This window comes from Cygnus olor, chromosome 1 (genome assembly GCF_009769625.2).
Source record: "Cygnus olor isolate bCygOlo1 chromosome 1, bCygOlo1.pri.v2, whole genome shotgun sequence".
Taxonomy (NCBI): domain Eukaryota; kingdom Metazoa; phylum Chordata; class Aves; order Anseriformes; family Anatidae; genus Cygnus; species Cygnus olor.
Genome location: NC_049169.1, coordinates 164,313,537 through 164,334,761, shown reverse-complemented (window position 1 = coordinate 164,334,761; position 21,225 = coordinate 164,313,537). Strand labels below are relative to the sequence as shown.

Genomic DNA, 21,225 nt, shown 5'->3' with positions numbered 1-21,225 from the left:
AAACAGTAATTAAAATTACTATGTTATTTCCAGATCCATTCAGTTGTCTGAAAAAAAAATCTAAAAAGTATCATTATGAAGTTTTCAAAATACTAATAATTCAAGAACATTTACAGGCATTTCTGTAGCATTGCTGAGATTCTAACATTCATTTGAAGAGAAGCAGACCGAAATTACTTTTCAGCCCCATAACATTATACTAATACTTAATAATTTATTTGTTAACACTGACAGACAATCTTGGATGCCTCCCCCAGTTTCAAGTAGTAAGACCACAACAGAAACAGCGGAAACCAAACTGTAAGTACTGATGAACTTTGGTTATTTCCTCTTGTAATTTTGGGCTAGAGTTGATTTCAGGAGGGAGCCAACAGGACAATTCTTTGAGGAACATAGTATGCTAAGATGGCATGGGTAGAGAAAGCATCCCATGTCTAAATACTTGTTTGGGCTCTTAGATTGATGCTTGTCATTGACGAGTCTGAGTATGTGAAGTGCCAGTGACTTGAGGTTACATAAGTGCTCCCAAAATTTTCTACAATGCTTGTATGCTTTCTCTGTGATTTTACTTTGGACTGTTCCAGTTAGCTCTATACAAGACAAGTCTGCTATAGAGTTACTAGTCATACGGGCAGGAATCTATTGGTGCCATTTGGTCAGACAGTCAGGGGATAACTCTGAGCCCTTTTAGTTAACAGTGTGGACATAACCTCGAAAACTGCTTAGTTAACTCCCAGTAAGGGGTCCAAGAAACAGTTCAGAAGAAAATGTCAGGCTAAAGTTACTTGCATTTGAATGTTTAATGTTTATTTCTAAAATCACAGTTGTTTCTGGCAGATCAGAAAGAGAGGGAGGACATTTCTTGTGCGCACATCTAAAAGCAGAATATGGGTGACAAAATGTTTGTGAATGAACATTCATGATGTTCTTTGTTTAGGTCCCCTACTGGGTGCAGCATGATCTTGTGCCTCCCTACTTTTAATCTGGGAAGCTTCCAACATGAGTACAAAAGTATTATCAATGATCAAAACTAAATCAAATAGAAGTGAATGGATATATTGTTGTATTGGGTAGGATTCCTTGGCATCCTAGGTAGCATTTCTATTGAATCTCTATCACTGGAGACTCTAAGATGAATCCTTAAATCCAAGTTTAGCAATTATTTTAAAGCATATTCTGTGTTTACTACTGTCCATCTGTTTGGCCAGGATTCAAAGTCGCTCACCACCCAGCAGAAAGATAGCTCCTAGATGCCAAAGTTTATTTTATTTTAAGTCAGTGCTTAAAAGAAAAGTTTATTATGTCAACTGTCATGAATTTATCTGGCTTCATTTGAATATCTTACTGTATCATGGTAATATTAAAAGCATGGGGTGTATCTTTACATGACACCTGCCCAGCTTCCAGTAAAATGTTGGGATTCCTCCACAGCACTAATTATCCAATTACTCCTTTATTATACAGAGATGACCAAAATAAAGGCATATTCTTTATGAAGTTTTCATGACCCTTGCCATCATATAACAACAATGCCATCAAGGATGCTTGGTTAAACAGTGATGGGCATTAAATGATTAATTTTTTTATCTTTGAAAAGTTCTTTGAAGATGTGTGAACTGTATGAAATTGCAATATTACTATAACTAATAATAGTCAGCAAAGAAGAACCTTTTATCTGCTTGTGAGTTTCAGGAAATAAAGTGTCATGCATAGATGCTAATAATAATTACAATTTTAAAAGGTCACTATCAGTCTTAAAGACAGCTGGAGCGAAGACCCATGTCTTTTCTTCAAATATGAGAATGGCCTGTCTTCAGGAAGGGAATTCAGCAATTAAGTTTTTTTTTTTTTTGTCAGTTTATTTTTTACTTTGCTTTTCTGATTCTGTGACCTGATTCTAGCATTCTCTATTCAAGCATGACATGAACTTCTGTAGTGCTTTGCCTTAGTTCCAAACTGATTAAGAACACTTTACAGAACCCTTAAAAGAAATTGCAATTGAAGCTAAGAATATAAACAGCTAACTGTAATTGATTTTTTTTTTTGGCTGTGGAATATGTGCGGGAAACAAAACACTACTGATCAGAGTGATTTACTGGAGAATGTTAATTGAAGAATGACTGTCTTACTAACATATAAAGGATATGATCAGAATTTAGTATTATGCTACTTGGGTTAAACAAGTTATGTTCTACATTAAGAAACAAAACTATAGTCTTGGAAACAAGGAAAAATAAAATTAATTGCTGATGATTGATCCAAAATCTTGGAAAGTGCTTCACTAATGACATTTTGTTGCCTGTTTTCTGAAATATATACTTTTCTTTCTCTACAGGACCACTTCTTCAGAAAATTCAAAGGCTCCAACAAGGTACATCTTGTTTACTTTGCTTCTTAATAGATTTAGAAATGCAACACACCCCTGTGCACACATATTGATTATTTTTATTTATTTGTTTGATATAATGTTTGTATATTTAATACAAAGACTGTATAATTTATTGGGGGGGGGGGCTTCCTCCATAGCCAGTGTCCCAGAAGTGCATGAAAAAGATATCTTTCCTTGCAGAACTATAATTATTTTGTATAGTTTAGAACACTTAATTGGATCTTTATTGAAATTGAAAAAAAACATAAGTAAATTAAAAACTACTTTACAATTTTAATTCCACAGTTGCATATGTTTTTAATGCAACTATTCCTTTATGCTAAACTGTTGTTTTAAAGTGAGAGTGAAAATAGGAATAGGAATAGGTAAGCTAAGTAAAGAAAATAGTAAATTAAAAAGCCATACAAATGCAGAGGCTTATAGTAAAAGGCATTAATATAAGACTAATTGATGTACTCATAAGCTAATTTGACTGTCAGCAAAGGTTGCTCTAATTTTAGAAAATAAATTCATTGAATCCATTCATTAAAGAAAAGTACATTTCACATGGCCTAAATTAGGAAAAGATTACTTAACTAGCTTGTAATTTCATGGCTTATGATTAAAGGAGCTACAAAACTTGTCACAGTTTAATTGCCATCCTAATAGAACAATTGTCTAAACAAGCATGGACTCTTATTTTCAATTGTATCGGCCACCTTCTTACTTTATTATCATTTTGTAGTATTCTAGTAGTGACCAATCTAACTGGTCCTGTCAGACCAATCTGACACAAATAAATAAAAATAGAAAAATGTAAATATTTACTTATTTTGTTTTTTAAAATTCAGTACCTTACTAACTAAAACTTCAGTCTTTACTAGATAAATAAAATTTGTTTAGTATGTAGTAGAAAAGTAATTAAAAATTCCTTTATTACTAAAATAATTGTGGAACAGTAAGAAGACTCCACTTTATTACTACATCCATACTAGTAAAACAGCTAGTCTTGGCATATTGATTTTTGTATGTATAAATATGTATAAAGAATATAATAGAAAAAATTCTCAAAAAATCCAAACTCACTGTGGTTATGTTTGTTAAAAATATACATCTACAATGATAGCCCGTATAAATGTTATAATGTGTTTCCAAATATCTGATGCATTGTTTCTTTTCACAATTTGTATTGTAGTGCTGCTTTTTCATCAGAACAAGTGACCCCTCAAGAATCAAAGACTGATGTGGAAGATAAAGCTACAGCAAGGTAAATAGCAGACATAGTCAAAACAATGTTATAGTGTGTGATAAATGTGATTTTAAGTACTTCATTTTTTTATTTTCATATTTGATAGCTTTTTTTAGACACGGAGTGTGATAAATGCAGCATTCCTCTATTCCTAACAAATGCCCTAGAAGTATGAACTTTGAGTTCCACCTTGCTAACTTGCTAAGTTACCTCAGATGTTTTCGGTTTTTATTCTTTCATTGTGTCTAGCCTGCATCATAAAGAGTAGTATATAGACAGTTGCTGCAAAAGAATAGAAGCAGATGAATTGCAGTAATATGGATTATATAGTATATTTTTTGGGGGCTTCAGTAAATTGTGGGAGCGGTAGTATCTTCACACAGTTATGTACATAAGTCCAAATTTATGTACTCTGGTGTTAAAATTTTAAATAGTAAAAAATAACATATACCATTTATTGTGACAAACAAGTATGTTTAAGCAGATGCATTTTTTCTTGTGGTATGTTAGATGGCATATGTAGTAATGTATCTTATAAATGTGTCTGTGTACAGAATATCTTGAAAGCTATTGGTGGAAAAGACAGAAATGTTTTTTTACTGAAATTCCAATAAACTGTAAGGTTCTCTACTAATGGAGATGGCATATTTTTCAAAACAATCAGCAATACCCATCTGTGGTGGTTTTAGACTGATGGGCAACTAGGCTTCACCATGCTGTTCTCTCACTCCCCCTCCTCAAAAGAACAAGGGGAGAAAATATGATGAAAAAAAGCTCGTGAACTGAGATATTTTGACTTAAAAAAATTGTCTTCAAGCATAATAAAGTGACTGAACATGCAATTAAAAAGTGAATTAATTAGAAATAGATTTCCAGATATGCATCAATAATTATGGTAGCTCATATTTGCAGTTTTTAACTGGTAATACTAAGTTGTGCAGGTTCTAAAATGAGTTTAGATTAGCTAGTTGGATTTCATTTGATTCACAGTGTACAGTTTTCTGAGGTCTGAAGTCACAGTCTATATTATTTTGAATCACATCCCCTCCCCTCAGTATGTAAAAACAAGACAAACTAGGTAAGAATAACATGCAAAAGACATGTGACAGTGTAATCCCTAGGAAAAAAGCAATGTTTCAGTGAAAGATTTTCCTGTCAACAACTGTGGGAAATCTTAAAGAATTAAGTATGCCACCGTATTAACTGGGGAAGTCACAGCCATTCACTTCTAAAAGCGTGTTAAAGTCTTACTTAATCCCCACTCTCAATCAGTCGACATTCATCATCCCCCCGGTGGTTCTCATTACCATATCAAGCTTTGTATTGCTTTCCCTCCATTGGTGGAGAGCTGGAGGAATATTTGGTCTACAAGTTACTATGGTAACCTTGCGCTACAGCTATTTGTGTCAGTATGTAAACTATAAGTAGCCTGTAATCTTGGTGGGCAAAATTCCGCCCTCTCTACTCTTGTTATAATTCCTTTAGATTTGGCTGGTGTTTCAGATGTCAACCATCTGCTACTCATGTGTCAATTTCACAAAACTACAAATTTTGCTAAATTTATGCTAACCAAATATGCATTAAGCAGCTGTCAGCAGAAGTGCTTTTCTTCTATTAAAGATGCCATTATAAATACTGTGCTTTTGGCAAAAATGATTGTGCCACACAGGGGAAGTAAACAGTTACATGAAAAATATTTGTAGTAACAGTGAAATTTATTAAAAGTAATCTTGCTTCCTTTAATTTAGTATATTTTTACTTAGGATGGAAAGATTTTCAGGTCATGCATTTTAAAGTTATTCTTAAATGATTATTTGTCTTTTGTCAAGGATTCTGATGCAGATGTTAAAGGCGTAATGGATTAATTTCAGTATAAAATAAATAGGAAATGGTAATTGGTTTTCTATCAGACTAGTCAGTGATACAAAGAAAAACTTTTGAAAGGGACTTACCTGAAAAGGATGTCAGATATTATATCTCTTTTGGCTAAGAATTAAGCTTCTGTGGGTACTGTTCCATGCAAGGCCTGAGCCTGCTTATATTAAAGTAGAAAACAATTTCTGCATTGTTTTCAAATAGAACAGTTAGATGTAGTATCTGTCTTAAAACAGTAACATATATAGAACGCATGGAGGTATAATTAACAAATGGGCCTCCACCTTTTGGATACAGTTAACAGAATAGAATAGTTATCTCACCATTTTTAGGGCGTCTAATGGTATACATCTAGTTAACATATATAAGTAGGCAAGAAGCCAGTAGAAGCAAAGATAACCCTGTCTAATAATTATTGTGTATTTTTCAGAATATAATACGTTGTCCTCAAATAAGGTCTCTTGGTCTTTTTTTTCTTTCTTTCTTTCTTTTTTTTTTTTTTAAACACTTTTTAGAGACTATATAATGCTTCAGCAGACCTATAAAATGATCTGAAAGACATTTGTGTCACTCAAAAAATGTTGGAAACAAAGGTACTAAAACAGGAGTCACATAAGCATACCCATAATTCAATAGTAATGACTACAGCCAGATCTGGCTTTGGCTACAATGACAATTTATTTCTTATGGTTAGGAGAAGTGGCTTAAAACTTTCAAAATTGTTTTTGATAGTAAAAATTAATACAGTTATTTTTGATGATACATTTTTGCATTTCAGTAAAAGGCAAAAACCTTAATTTACTTTCCAGTGACAGGGACCTTCTGCCTCCCCGTTCTGACAGATTTGGCTTTGAATGGAGTGCTGATTTACAGCTTTTCTGCATGTTGATATAAATGATTTGCTGTTGCAGAGCTTATGTGCTGAGACCCAAGCCCTTTATTCCTGACTGAAAAGTTAATGCAGTGTTTGCAGGGTCATACGTATTCTCCAAGCAAAACTGAATAAGTTGTTGTCCTTTCTTCAGTGATCTTTCCCAGTCTACCTTCTACAAAAGATCCCGATCAACAGCTTCTTCCTCTTTATTTAACACTGAAAACCTCAGGGCTAAGCATTACGCTGGTTTTGGCACAGTTTAAATTGGCTTTCACAGTTGACTGCAGAGCTCTTCAGTTCCTCAGCCTTTGGTCTGAATGAGGGCTCCTGGCACTGATTAGTGAGCATAGTGGTGTAGAAGGAAATGCATCCTGCCTCAGAATAAATGCCACTGTCTTCTCAAAGAACTTCTTTATTCTTTCTCATTTATACATGACTAAGTGTGATATAGAGACAGTAAAGCAGCCATAGATGGCAGATGAAAATTCAGACAGGCCTATGATGTTAAGCTTTATTCAGCGAGGTGCCTGACATACTTAATATATTATAGACTAACTCTTAGTTCAGATTTGGAAGGCTCACTTGGCAGCGATTTGTTTCTGTAACCTTAAACTGTCTTCCTCTGTGCTGACATTACTAGGTAAGGGCAGAAATGCCCTTAAGGTTTTAGCCAAATTTCATTAGTGCGGCCTTTACATATTCAGTCATGGCAGAGGGAACAGCTGTAGATCAGATGCTTTGTAGGAGGTCAGCTGTGAAAGATCACTGAAGAAAGAACAAGAAATGAAACTTGTTTGATGTCATATTTAGAAAAGTCAATGCTGAATATAGAGATGGAGGCTGCTTGATGGTTATCAGCAGATTTTAGGAATCATGATCAATACCCAGACCAAGGGACTTCTTGCTCAGTATAGCTCACCATGGCCTCTTGGCCTCAATTGACCAAAAGAGACAACAGTCAGCATGGTGTTCAGTTAAGGTCCTCAGGCAGCTGTTTTCTCCATCATACCTAACATTTAGCTGAGCATGATAGCAATAATGATGGTGCTAAGAGAATTTTGAATTCCCATGAATTTATAGGAAGTCATGCAATGTAGCTGCCATGAACTCAAATGCAAATTCTATGTAACTCTTCTGTCAGCGACATTATCTTCTTAGAAAAAGGGCGTCACCTCAGTAGTTTTTATAAGCCTGCTCATGGCTTGTAATCAGAAAAGAAATGGAGGTCTATTAAAAATCTTGTGTATGATTTCTTCAATATATGCATCTTGATTATTGAGGAAGTTGCTGATGATAGAGTGAGTAGATGTAAAACTTCATTGAGTATCCTGAGATTTGACACTAAGTGTCCCACCGATTACAGACATTGCAGCAAGTCTTGTGAAATTCGTGTGCTCCTGTTTTCTCATCCATGAAACTCCACCTACAGTACTGGAGTCTTTATGTGAATTGTTTGTGTATCAGCAAAAAGGAATGATGAAATCATAAGTAATAAGGCAATAAATCTTTCAGGAATTAGGGAACATCTAGACCTAGAAATGGGCTCAGCAAGACTTACAGGCTAAGTATGCATCCACTGAATGAGTAGGGACTTGTCACATATTTTCTTGTCTTATACTCAGAGGATGCGTAGTTCAAGAATATGGCCAGGGTTTGTTTAAAATTTCTTTTCTCACTCTCTTTCCCACATGTGTCCAGGATCAACTTCAGTTTGGCCTTAGCATAAGAACAGTCAGAATAATGTGATCAAAATCTTAAGATCTATTTTTGGATTATGTTTTTCTCCATTGCCTTCCAAATTTGCAAATACAAGTGTTAGAAAGGTTTTCATTGCTTTCAAAAAACAATAGGTGACATTGCTAAAGCTTTTTTTTTAGGCAATGATTCATACATTTCCTTTTTCTATGATATTTGGAACTTTATCTGAACGTTTTCAAGACCAATAAAGTATTAGCTGTGCTTGAATGTCAGGATGGGATTCACTTGCCTTTTCCTTTTTGATGGTGATCTGACTTGTCACCAGATAAACCAGAATTACAAAACCATTATCCACTGAAATAAGTGAGACTCGCAAACAACAACAAAAAAATATCTGACAGAACAGAAGGAATGGAAAATATTAGAGCTTTATCTCAAGTGAACTGAGTTAGAACTCAAATGCAGAGTGAAAGTTATAGCAAAATATAGACAACTCAATTTCTCCGAGTTTTTAATACAGAGCATAAAAGGAAACAAATCATACTTGGTGGTTACATCATACATTAATTTTGATATCTTTAAAAGTTTACTTACAGAATATGTCTATAGGTCTTTTATGCATTAAATCAAGAAAGACATGAGTAAAATGAGATAGCCAAAAGGAGAATTTTTGTGTAAATGAAGAAACTTTTGCTAATACTGATTCATGGTCACAGATATTAAGATTTTGAAAATTAGCTAATTTTCTGAGAGCTTGTTACACAATCCCTGAATAATTTCCCTTTTTGTTTGTGTCTGAGAAGCACAGAGGTTCAAGATATGGCAGAATAGGAGTGTCTGGTTAAAGTAAGCCATAATTTTTGCATGCAGCCTGCCTTGACAGTTTTTTTTAAACCTACTTTACTTATCTTTGCCAGCCTTTTATTCTGCTGGACTCTTCATTAGTTGTCAAATTTCTAATCCTATTTTACACAAGGTGCTAGAGGCAAAATAAAAGGCAGCAGCATGAGGCCAACAGTGGCCCAGTTGCACATAGGTTTTTCTGACCTTCAAAATAGGGCTTTCGTGTAGATTCATAGTGGTATTTTAAGCATTTTTCTGCAAGGGAAAGTTAAAAGCAGAAAATACTTTTTTTTTTTTTTTTTACTTTTTTAAAACTTCTTTTTAACTTTTTTTTTTTTACATTTTTTTTCCCTCTGAATATGGTTACTTACAAAGTGAAAAGTAAATGAATCAATAGAAATGTGCTCCATACTTCTGTGAAGATTACAAGCACAGCTAGGCCTTAATTTAAGGCTTAACATTTTTATTTTATAATACATGTATTAATTTTGTCAATACTTGATTTAACAAATCCTTTTGTATAAAATATGACAAGAAAACCCTCTGTACTGCCGTTCCAAGTCTTTTTTTTTTTTTAATGCAGAATACAAAAACATATATTTGTTATCCTGAGTTGGGTGTTCCTAAAAAATTCCAGTCATGTTCTGAGGTTGTATTAAAATATTTCATCTTCTTGAATTTATGAACGAAGAATATATTCTCCTCCTGGCAGGCTGTCTGACCTGCATCCTTTTCATCCATTTCTAAAAATACTCACCCCAGGCAGAATGTTTGTAGTGGTGTAATGGTTGTCTGAAAATACTGCATTTGGGGGTGGCATCCTTCAGAAGGACCTTTGAAAAATGTCAGTATCTGTTACAAGCCACCTACCATATTTGAAAGATATTTCCCCTAGTTTGTCTAAATTGCTGTGTGTAATCCCAGAAGTTTTATGCTGTTGTTTTCCATCATCATCTATATCCTAAAAAACTGTTGACAAACTTAAGAAATATGAATTCAATTCAGCCAGCCTTGGACACTGACATAGTTTATTTTTTTCAAATGACAGTTATACCTGAACTGGAAAGAATTCTCCACAGTGGCTTTTCACTGCATTTTTCTGGTATTAAAGGAGCTTCTTTAATATATGACCTTATAGGTTAGTCTCCTCCCCACATTAATACTTGACATCTCTTTTAGAATTGTTAATAAATGTGACACTTGGTTATGTGGTTCTATCAGCACTGATGTCCCATGTGTACTATTGCTAAAGTAAATGTCATTTTGCTAAGGACAGCTAGGGAGATTTAAAAAATCCTGGAAAGTATGCCCTATATCTAATCAGATAAATTCAGATTTACCCACTAATTCCTGCAATTAGCCCTATTTTATGTTTTATCCTTTTATAAAGAATAGCTGTCAAACATTAACTTCAGTTGCTAACCTGTGCTATGCTTGAACCAGTTGTCTGAAGTTGTATACCCTGTGACGTCTCCTTTGCACTAACCAGCTACCTTAAGTCAAAGAACTTGCAAGATGTCAGCCCTGATTGTGTGCCACAGTCATGCCAAGCAGCTGTTGCATGAAGCTGAAAGTTAGAGAACTCTTACCGGTGCAATAAATTAGTATCTTCTAAGGGTTATGTTTTACAGAAGTTCTCTTCGTTAGGAACCATAAAGCATAGCTGAACAGGTCAGTCAGCATGTATTTTTGTGCTGAAAGTTGCAGCTGCAATTATTTCTGTTCACTAACTAGGCCTCCTCAGGGTTAGTATTCTATAAATCAGGCTGCTTGTTGTCAGGGTGTGCACATGCAGCCCAGACTTTTATTACTTTTGTTACAATCCCTTCGGACAGCAAGTAAAATCCCCCTTGCATGCCAGTTAGTGCGTTCTAATACTCCAAGTATTGAAAATAATGTATGAGGAATTAAAAAATGCTGCTGGCTGCATAGTCACGGTGGTTTGAAGTCTACAGAATAGGCCTATCTCATCTATCCCTCACGTTGCGCCAGGATTAATACAGGCCAGGAAACACATTTATAAATTAATGATTCTTAAATTATTGCAAGCATGTGAATCTCTTTTTGTTGTGATTTACAAAGAAGCAGTGTGTAAAGGGCGAACTGTTTCAGATAACTTTTATTGTTGTTGTTGTTTGAAAACTCTGTAAAAAGTGAACAGAGCAATTTAAGGTAAAGCAAATCTGAAGTTACCCAGAAAGAGGGTTAATCACAGAATCACAGAATCAGCTAGGTTGGAAGAGACCTCCAAGATCACCTAGTCAAACCTCTGACCTAACACTAACAAGTCCTCCACTAAATCATATCACTAAGCTCTACATCTAAACGTCTTTTAAAGACCTCCAGGGATGGTGACTCAACCACTTCCCTGGGCAGCCCATTCCAATGCCTAACAACCCTTTCAGTAAAGAAGTTCTTCCTAATATCCAATCTAAACCTCCTCTGGCGCAACTTCAGCCCATTCCCCCTCGTCCTATCACCGGGCACGTGGGAGAATAAACCAAACCCCACCTCGCTACAGCCTCCTTTAAGGTACCTATAGAAATATTAAAGTACATATAAAATTTTTTAAAAGATTGGGCTTATGGCAAGAATATTTCCTGCTGATCTTGAGGTAGTTTCTGCCTTCGCCATTGACAGAAAAATGTTAACTACAAGAAGAACAAGAATGTAAGTGATATAACTTGCCAGTTTTCTACAATCAGTTTCTAGGGTATTATTAATTACAGTACACAGGTTTTGATACAAGACCATTAAGACATTTTAATACTTCTCCCAAAGATTAATACAAAAAGTTCTTGTATTTGGGCCTTGAAGTAGGAACACATTTTCAGAGAATCATAGAATCATTCAGGTTGGAAAAGACCTCTAAGATCATCTAGTCCAACCTTTAACCTAGTAACTGACAAGTCTACCACTAAACCATGCTACTAAGTTTTACCTCTACACATTTCTTGAGGACCTCCAGGGACTGTGACTCAACCACTTCCCTGGTCAGCCTATTTCAGTGCCACACAACCCTTACAGTACAGAATTTTTCTCCTAATATCAAACCTAAACCTCCCCTGGTACAACTTGAGGCCATTTCCCCTCATCCACTTGGTGCTTGGGAGAAGAGCCCAACTTCCACCTTACTACAACCTCCTTTAAGGTAATTGTACAATAAGGTCTCCTCTGAGCCTTCTTTTCTCCAAGCTAAACAATCTCAACTCCCTCAGCCACTGCTCGTAAGACTTGTTTTCTACTCTTCACAAGATTTGTTACCCTTCTTTGGACATGCTCCAGCACCTTGATGTCCTTCTTGTAGTAAGGGGCTCAAAATTTTGTCTGCATACTATTTGATTTTTTATAGGAAGGTGTCTTCAATTAATTTATCTGATTCTAAAAGAAGAATACCCAGGAGATATTAAAAAATACTAAACTGAAAATTGTAAAAAAGTGAATACAATATTTTATACATATAACTTGAGTAAAAATGTAAAGTGTATCTATTTACTGAGCTAAGTCTTAAAAAAGCCCATTGGAATTTGGTTCCCCAAATGCCTCTATTCCTTTGAAAATCAATCACAGAAGCAGGGTGCTGTAGGGCACAGATTTGATACTGTCATGGCCTTTCTGTTGCTTCATGCTATGAGTCATCAGAAGTAAGCAGAAAAGCTACTGACAACCCTGTTGAGTAAACTGCATATAAAGCCATAACTGTCTACTGAATGAACAGGAGCGTCAAATCTACTGCTTTCTGTGTTTTTGGTGAATACACAACCCTAAAGCTAATAAATACTTAAGGGCTGCAAGGCACATAAAGATGATAATTGACATAGCTGCATCCACAAAGCTTCAGTAGACTTTATAGAAGACTTGAGATGTATATTTTAAACACTTGCGAGAACATAAAGGCATAGAGGATTCAGGAGACAAGTAATAATGTATATTTTATGCAAGCCAGATACATACACATCTGCATGCTTAATAAAAATTGTAAAAATGCAAGTGAGTAAAGTAACTATCTGGGGCCTTATTCATGACTTAACTACTCATCTTACTATTGCCACCTCCACTTTTCCACTGAGGAAACAATATGTTTTCCAATTCATCAATTAAAGATGAGGTTCTTGCATAACTTCATGACTCCATGTTCTGGAGAAAAACTCTGAAAAGCATCAAATCTGTGGTAAAGAGAATTTGGAAAACTATGTAATATATAGGTTATTTATTCATGACTGGTATGGATTTCTAGCTAATTGGCAGTAGACTCTCTGTGCATTGAGCTGGTTCTGTTTCATTCATAAAGAAACAGATATCCTGATAATCTCATCAAATTGAACCCCAAAGCTGACCAACATGACCAAGAAGAAATTTGAAAGGTCTGTCTTTATCTTTCACTAAGATGCTGTTTCATGACAGAACTGTTCAGAATGAAATGTCAGTAACGAGACATATGGAACATTGTCAACTACAAAGTTATAAATCAGGCCCTATAGGGGAACACTGTCATACAATCACAAACATTGTTCTTTTCCTATTGCCTTCTTCTTAAGACAAATTTGCATATTTTTTTGTTATTTTTTTTTCCAGACAATTATTTATTTTTGTTGCAAGTTAAGGTTACTAGATGGTAATTTCATAGGTAAAATTGCTGAAACTTTTTCAGTAGAGTGGTTTTCAGTTGAAAAATGCATTTTCATGGAAATGAGGTGTTTTACAGAAACATATTGACACCATTTAAATCCTCTGAAAGGAAATAAAGGCATTCAAGCATCACCCTATGTTTGGCTTTGATACTATAAAATGTTCAATTAAAAAAAGTATAAAAGACATTGCATTACATTTCTAATAGTTACATTACTTTATTGTATATACGTTTAATGTTATTATATTGAAAAAGAGAAAAATAATTAACCAACAGGCTCTAATTTGAGAACGATTTTTTCCCCTTAAATCAGATAATAATAATAAATCAATTTCTATCTCTTTTATGAGAGTTCAATAATCGGTGGATGTAACTAGTGCTCAGTGTCCCTCAGTTTAAACTTGCAATTTCTTGTGAGAAAGGAGAATTTAATTGGGAAGGAGTAGGTCCAGACAGCCTACAAAATAGACTAAATGACTTTTTGACTGACTTAGACACAAAGAATTAGTCCACAATTACATTTTAGATAAGATATTGTTCAAACATATATCAGGAATATTTGGCTGATTTAGGATTCTGGTAAAGATACTTATATGTTAGAGAACAGGCAGTCTTTGAAGTTGCCCATGACATGCTCAGCAAGAATTATTTTTTTTTAAGACAAGTATAAAGCATAACTTGTTTCCGAAACCTAATTTGGTGCTTGTAGCAAGAGTGTGTGCTTATGTGCATATGGCTGATTCTGTGAATATCATTGAATTACTAAAGTGATGCGTACTTTGAACTTCTTATCAGTTTAATTTCAACTTTCATAAAGAATGTGTGAATTATCATTTCTGTTTAAGTAATTTTAAATTGGCTAATTTTTAGCCAGCTATACTAATTGTGATTTGATCTGTTTTTTGTTCTGTCTGTAAAGGAAACAAGATCTTGATGACCTCATCAAAGTGAATCCAAGGTCTTTCACAAGTGACAAAGAGTAAGTCTTCAAAGTTCTCAGGCCTTGATTTTCTAAGGCAGCGAGTAGTTTGTAATGATAAGAATGTCAGGAAAGGTAATGTTGCAAATCTGTAAGATGTTCCTAGATATTATAATAAGTAGAATTCCTTATACAGAATTATATTAACATGAATATAAAAATACAGATGAATTAAATGACGTGCACTGTCAGCTGAACAAGTGATATCTATGGCAAGCTTCCATACTTGCCTTACATTCTTTCTCATAAAACTATTACAGAAACATTTTAATATAGTTAGGGAAGGGGCATTGAGCAAATTATTGTAGAAATCATGGATGATAAGTGTTGCCCCAACGGGCTGTAACAAAGCTTTTAAAAAAACAGTTTAAAGTCAGTTTAAAAAAAAATCCAGAGGCAAAGCTTACATATAGTTTCATCATACTTCTGAAATTAAAAAAAGAAAAAAATCTTTTCTTATATGTGAAGTTTGTGAGTCTCTGGATACTTACATTTTCAGTACAAGGACAGACATAATCAATGCCTTCATTGTTAACTGTGATGACACACACAGATAACTTCTTGTCATTCCAGAAGCAAAAATTATGTAGATATTTGGACATATTTTTAGGTGTTGTCTTTAGAAGTATATATATATTTTTTTTAGTCTAAATAACACCTTTATTGGGACTAGGATGTTTGAATTGGAGTCTGTAATTTAATACTAAATTCTTTGAAAGGTTCATGTTTCTCCTTTACTATTTCCACTGGCAAAGAAGAGTTTTTAACTATTGCACTGATATGTTTAAACAAAACCTTCTGCATTTTCTTGTCTGTACTAGATAATATTTTTTATTTAATTTTACAGATCTTTACCTTGCCAGTGGAAAATTGTTAACATATTTTCTTATTATAGTCAAGAACTTAAGTGTCTGCAAATTCTGAACATAAATGTAGCCAACAATTTAATTTTATCCTTTTAAATTTGTGTATAAATATATTCCTTTATTTTATTACACTTTACCTCTTCCCAGCTTGAGGGAATATTGTAACAGCTGTATTTGTTTGTTGTTTCAGAGGAAAGGACCTTGAGGATTTTACTGAAATAAATGCTGCTTCTCAGAAAAATAGGAGGCAAGACTGTCATCTTTCCCTTACACTCTTGTAAAATGTGTTTGCTTACATAATGGTATTAATAGGTTCTGTTCTATAAAGATCATTAGGGGAGTAAATTAGTACTTTGATTTAATCTAACTTTTAAAAATTCCCTATTAAATATAGGATAGTAAAGATAAGTAATTCAATGTGGAGGAAACTTAGATAGTTTTTATATTATTGTAGCTCTTAATAGTCAGTGTGTGACCATCATTTTTTTTAAAGTTATAGACCATTTAATAGAAATATTATTATCAAATCAGTTTTTTTGCAGCCAGTGAGTTACTAGTATAGATGTGGTCATATAGTCCTAGAGAACATATATGGACCTAAATAACAGTAAGAGGAACCTGTGCTGGATATATCAACAAAGCAGATAACAGTTTTGCAGCATTTCTATAGCTCACAGTACTGGTGGCTGTCCTAAATGAAATTATGTTATCAAGTTAAAATGATATAGCCATAGTCCATTTACAAAATGTAGTCAGACTCTTCAGCTCTAGCATGGCAAGATGAGTGTGATTCAGACTGGATATAAGGCAGGCAGTCCAGCAGTGGAAGAGGGTGCCCAGAGAGGCTGTGCTATCTCCATCCTTGGAGATTTTCAGGGGTCAACTGGAAAAAGTCCTGAGCAAGCTGGTCAGACCTCAGTGCTACCCCTGCTTTTAGCAAGAAGTTTAGAGACTTCCCAAGGTCCCGTCCAACCTGAATTATACAATCCTATATAGGATTTAACTTAGCATTTTTGAGTAGCTAGTCATACTTTTGTAGTGATATGCTGGAGAGAAAATTGAAAAATACTGAGGTTTGAACTGATAACAATTCATAACTAAAAACTTGTGATGTGAAACAATTTTGATACAGAGTGTAGTGAGAAATCTTCTTTGTTAAATGTATACTATATTTTTCTTTAACGTAAATGATTCAACTCATTTAATGTATTTAAGTTGAATCAAATAATTTGATTGATTAAGTTGATAAATAATTTGATTGATTAAGTTGAATCAAATAATTTGATTAATTCTGAGGTGTTTCTAACTTCCACAGGGATGAGGACCTTGGTGATCACACTGTAGTAAAGTCCGCTGATGACCAAAGCAAAAAGGGGTGAGACTCAATTCACAATTCTCTCTAAATTCACAATTCTCTCTAAATTTTTAAGACCTAATATCAAGAGTTGTAGTTGTTTAGTGTGGTACCTGAAAATGCTAATTCTCATACAAACCAGAAGAATTTGCATAGCTTGAGTAAGATGTCTGTATTATTTCTAAAATGTGCCTGATTAACCAACTATAGCAATATAACTGCGTGTGTTCTGATAACGATAAAGAATAACTCAAACCTATAATCTCTTGTAGTGAAGGAAAATGAAGATCCACATAAGTATTTTTGTACTTATCTAGGTGTTTTGTGAGCTCAGCCATTAACTTCTCAAAGAAACATAAGTAAATGCATTCATAGTTTTAAAAAAAATACTACTGGCTTGTCAACTAATGTGAAGCTAGTATTATGTTTTCAGGTACCAGTAATATGGTATTTGAGTCTTCCATTTATTTGTATATCTAAACGATGAAGAAAAACAGCTACACAAGTACTTCTTTTTTTTTTTTTTAATATAAGTATTTTTACCCTAGCAGTCCCTCTTGACAGTCTGACCAGAGAAACATTTACTGAAAGTGTACAGTGAATGAGTTTCTCTTAGTTCTGAAAAGAAGCCTGCCAGATTAGGACTAAAGCACAATAGAGGGTGCTGCTTCATGCAGCATGCTATGCATATAAAACAGTGACCAGCACTAAGCGAGGTTCATTTAGCAAAGCTTCAGACCTTGGCAAGCTCACTGAAATAAATCAAGCTGCAGACCAAACACTCAGAGTTAAGGTTTATAATCATCAAGTTGTTTCAGAATATAGCCTTTGGCAGAACCAAACAAGAGCAGCCTTTGTCTCAGCTGCTTGGTAAAATCAAGAAAATTATTAGCACTTATTACTTATATCCTATAATTTGTCTGACAAAGTTTATTCTTATATTTGGTTGCATATCATGTTTATGGCATGAAAAACTGCAGGAGACAAGGTTTTTTCTGCTTGTATCATAATCCTGCTTGTACAAATAAGAGTTTATGTATCTGTTTAGCTGTTCATTTCAAATAAAAACATCACTGTAGTATATATAGGGGAGAAAAAAATGCCCATTGCTGAGTTGGAACTGAAATACAGTAAAAATAAAACATTACAGAATATGGCTAAGAACATGCAGAATGTTATCAACCATTGTAACATTACCATACAGTTGAAAACATCAGTGTGGATTTCAAGGAAAATAGGGTTCAATTTAAGTTAGGTGAAGTTTCTGATATGAATTTATCTCCCAACATAAACTGGAAGGCTTAAAATTATAGGTCTGATTCTGTTACTTTTCACAAGCAACAATTTAACAACAGTAAGAAAAAGATAAATTTCTTATACCTGCTGTTATTAGCACAAGCTTCTACTTTTATGGATGTAAGTGTAACTAAAAACTGTGTAGCTGAAAAGGACTTTTAAAGTCTTTGTTTTCTCATCACTTTTTTTTTTTTTTTTTTTTAGGATAACTAAGAAAGCATATGAAAATTGTCCAAGAGCTCCAAATAATCTCCCAGAAAAAAGCTACCCCAGCAACAGTGAAAGAAATATCAGGTACTGTGGACAATGAATTGAGAACCATAACATCTAAAGTGCCATTTCTTAAAAAAAAAAAAAAAAAAAAGAGAGAGAGAGAGAAACCATCTTTATGAAAGAAATTTCAGGGAAATCTCACAGTGGTCTCCAGAATCATGCCCAACCCCCTTCCAAATTCTGCTTCCAGAATCCCATGAATAGAAGCCCACAAAGCATATCTGTAGTACACAGGGTGGGCAGGACCAGACATACCCTGTGTAGCTCTAGAGATGTAGCTGAGGCATGAAATCTGGGAGAGCAGTTAAGCCAGCATTCTTATATAATCAATAGAGCAAAGTCATTTCCAGCATGTTACTTGGATGTGAGTTTCACCATGGGGTAGGAGGACTCATTTCTTTTTGAGGCTATAAGGAAAGCATTATGTTCTTCCGGTGCCTTGTGGAGTTCCTAAAGCTATATGGGATGAATGTGAACCCATGTACCTCTCTTACCCCAATCACTGAAGCTGCGACCTGCATTTATGACTTTTTAACTAGGTACAAACTATTTTTGAAACCTTTTTACTCTTGCAGTACTCTTGCTTTATATGGACTCTGTCCCTAGAAACACACATATTGCAAGTCGGAGTGAGAAAAAATGTGTTATAGGGGTATTTAGTAGAACTGACTAAACACCAGGTCTCTTGGTAAGGGGAAATCATTGGATGTTCATCTGATGCTTTCTGTATGATGAACAAATCCAGGTTTGCTACATTATTATTGAATAACAAGAATATTTTTATGTTCTATAAAACATAAATAAAACATCATCTAAATTTCTCACTACATCTGCAATTTTAATGCATTTGTGGTGTGGCATAGTAATCAAATATGACAAATATACATTACAAAAGACAAATAAGTGGAAAAGTATATCTGGGTTTTGTAACACCTTACACATCCATGTTTTTGGTCTGTTTTGCTTTCCCTGAAAATAGATATGTTTTGCAAATACACAGTTATTAAAAAAAATCCCAACATTGCTGAATATTAAACTAGCATAAAATGAAACATAATAATTGCTGTATACTTTATGAATTTCTGGAGGAATAGGATAATTAAATCAGTTCAGAAGTGTTCAAAACATGTATGACAAGATGGCTTCTTCAGCTGTCACATACTTGCTCATCCCTTCCATGCCAAACAAAACTGACAGTTCAGTAACTAGAACTGGGGCTGTTAAAAAAGGAAGAATTAAATGGTAGCTAAATTCAGTGTATTCCATCCTAATCTGTATATAAGGAACAATACAGTTATTGTAGGAGATGCAAATAACACATTGAACACCCTATATTTTAAAGACCCTCATTTTACTTCTAGGGACATACTGTAATTTTGTTTGACTGTTTCACAGCTCTTTGGGGACTAGCAAAAGAAAAAAAAATGAAAAAACACGGCATGCCTCCATTTCCTGATATGTATCATTTAGGCTGGGATGTGAGCACAGGCAAAGCCTGTGTAGATACCACAGTGTAGATTTCACTTAGTGGGCTTGTGGAGTTCACTTTTGAAATACTGAGGAATCGTACAACGGAATGCAGTCTAAGGACAATTCATGTCTAACTTACATTTTTTAAATTTGATATGTATTTCGCAATGGTTGGGAAAATAAAGAAGGAAAGAAATGACTAAGTGTGATTTTTTTTTACAAGCACATTACATGTTTAATTTTCATACTATCAGTGTAGTGAAGCCTTTAAAAACAAAAGTACTATTTAGTAATTGTTATGTACTCACTACTTCACAGCAAATCATCACATCGTGTCTATGAAGAAAATATAACTGGAAATACTATCAAAACTGTTTACTCTACTTCTGATCGGTAAGTACACATTAATAATGTTATATGGTATCAAAGGGCACAGACATTTTACATAAGCTTTCAGGTGTTCAGACAAAAGAGAGCAGTGGAAGTCATCATTAGACTAGTCAGGCAGCTTTTCATACAGAGCTCCCTTTCAGTGGGATCTTGCCATCAAATCATTACCACAATTTGGCAGCCTAATATTATGTTAGGCTTGTCAGAGCTGACATTTAAAATATCTAAAACAATAGCCAGTGCCTTAAGTGGTAGAATTGGCTTTGTGATTATGTAGGTTTCTGTCTTTTATACCTTCTTACTCCGCAAAATTTCCTTCCATTATGAAAATAAAATATTGTTTGTGGTGACCAAGTTTAAGCCCAGATGTGGGGGAATAGGTTCACATGATAATGCTGTTAAAAAATTAATGTTTTCACAGCAATTAATACATTCCCAAGTATAGAAACATATTTGCTCAAATCAGTAATATCTTATCTCTTGGGGAAAAAAACATTAAACAAGTTCGCTATTTTCAGTTCAGATAATTTGGACATTCCCATTGCTTGGAAACATACAGAAACATAAAAACTTGTATCCTTGCCAATGTAAGTATAAGGAACTCTGGGAATGATTAAGAAATGAGTACAACGGTTTATCATGGACTGTAAAGGAGCAAGACCAGTTAATTTTATAGTGCAAAAACAGCACCAACACCAATCTAGAGAAAGTATAGATTGATGTCATATGAGGATGCAAAAAGAACTGAAAAAAATATATATATTAAAATAGTATCATTCTTATGAATACCAGCTGGGCTGTTTTATGCATATGTTCTCTATAGCTGCCTTGAAAGTAGGATTTCTGTCTGCAGTACAATAAATAAAAAACGTTTCCAGGCACCTCTGCAGCATAGAGGAAAATTCTACACCAGACTGACTGAATGACAGCAATTTAAATTCAACTACCAATTTACTTTTGCAATTAAAATATTCTAATTATTACCCTCCACTTTATCCCCATTTCACATACATGCTCCTAGACATTCAGCAGTTTAGTACAGGCTCTCTTTGTACTCTCT

At 34.3% G+C, this 21,225-nt stretch overlaps 1 protein-coding gene across 36 annotated transcripts in view; it reads left to right on the top strand.

Annotated features, from left to right (window-relative positions):
* SCEL (sciellin) overlaps nucleotides 1-21,225 on the top strand; it is an 82,167-nt gene that overhangs the window by 48,184 nt on the left and 12,758 nt on the right. For 21 of the 36 annotated variants that reach the window (XM_040539375.1, XM_040539382.1, XM_040539275.1 and 18 more), the window contains 9 exons: nucleotides 235-300; nucleotides 1,742-1,837; nucleotides 2,336-2,371; nucleotides 3,564-3,635; nucleotides 14,457-14,516; nucleotides 15,573-15,629; nucleotides 16,698-16,757; nucleotides 18,237-18,326; nucleotides 20,094-20,168. In XM_040539375.1, the coding sequence (XP_040395309.1) occupies nucleotides 235-300; nucleotides 1,742-1,837; nucleotides 2,336-2,371; nucleotides 3,564-3,635; nucleotides 14,457-14,516; nucleotides 15,573-15,629; nucleotides 16,698-16,757; nucleotides 18,237-18,326; nucleotides 20,094-20,168 (612 nt within the window). The remainder of the gene's footprint in view (nucleotides 1-234; nucleotides 301-1,741; nucleotides 1,838-2,335; nucleotides 2,372-3,563; nucleotides 3,636-14,456; nucleotides 14,517-15,572; nucleotides 15,630-16,697; nucleotides 16,758-18,236; nucleotides 18,327-20,093; nucleotides 20,169-21,225) is intronic. The other 15 variants (XM_040539434.1, XM_040539444.1, XM_040539549.1 and 12 more) reach the window with 1 other exon arrangement.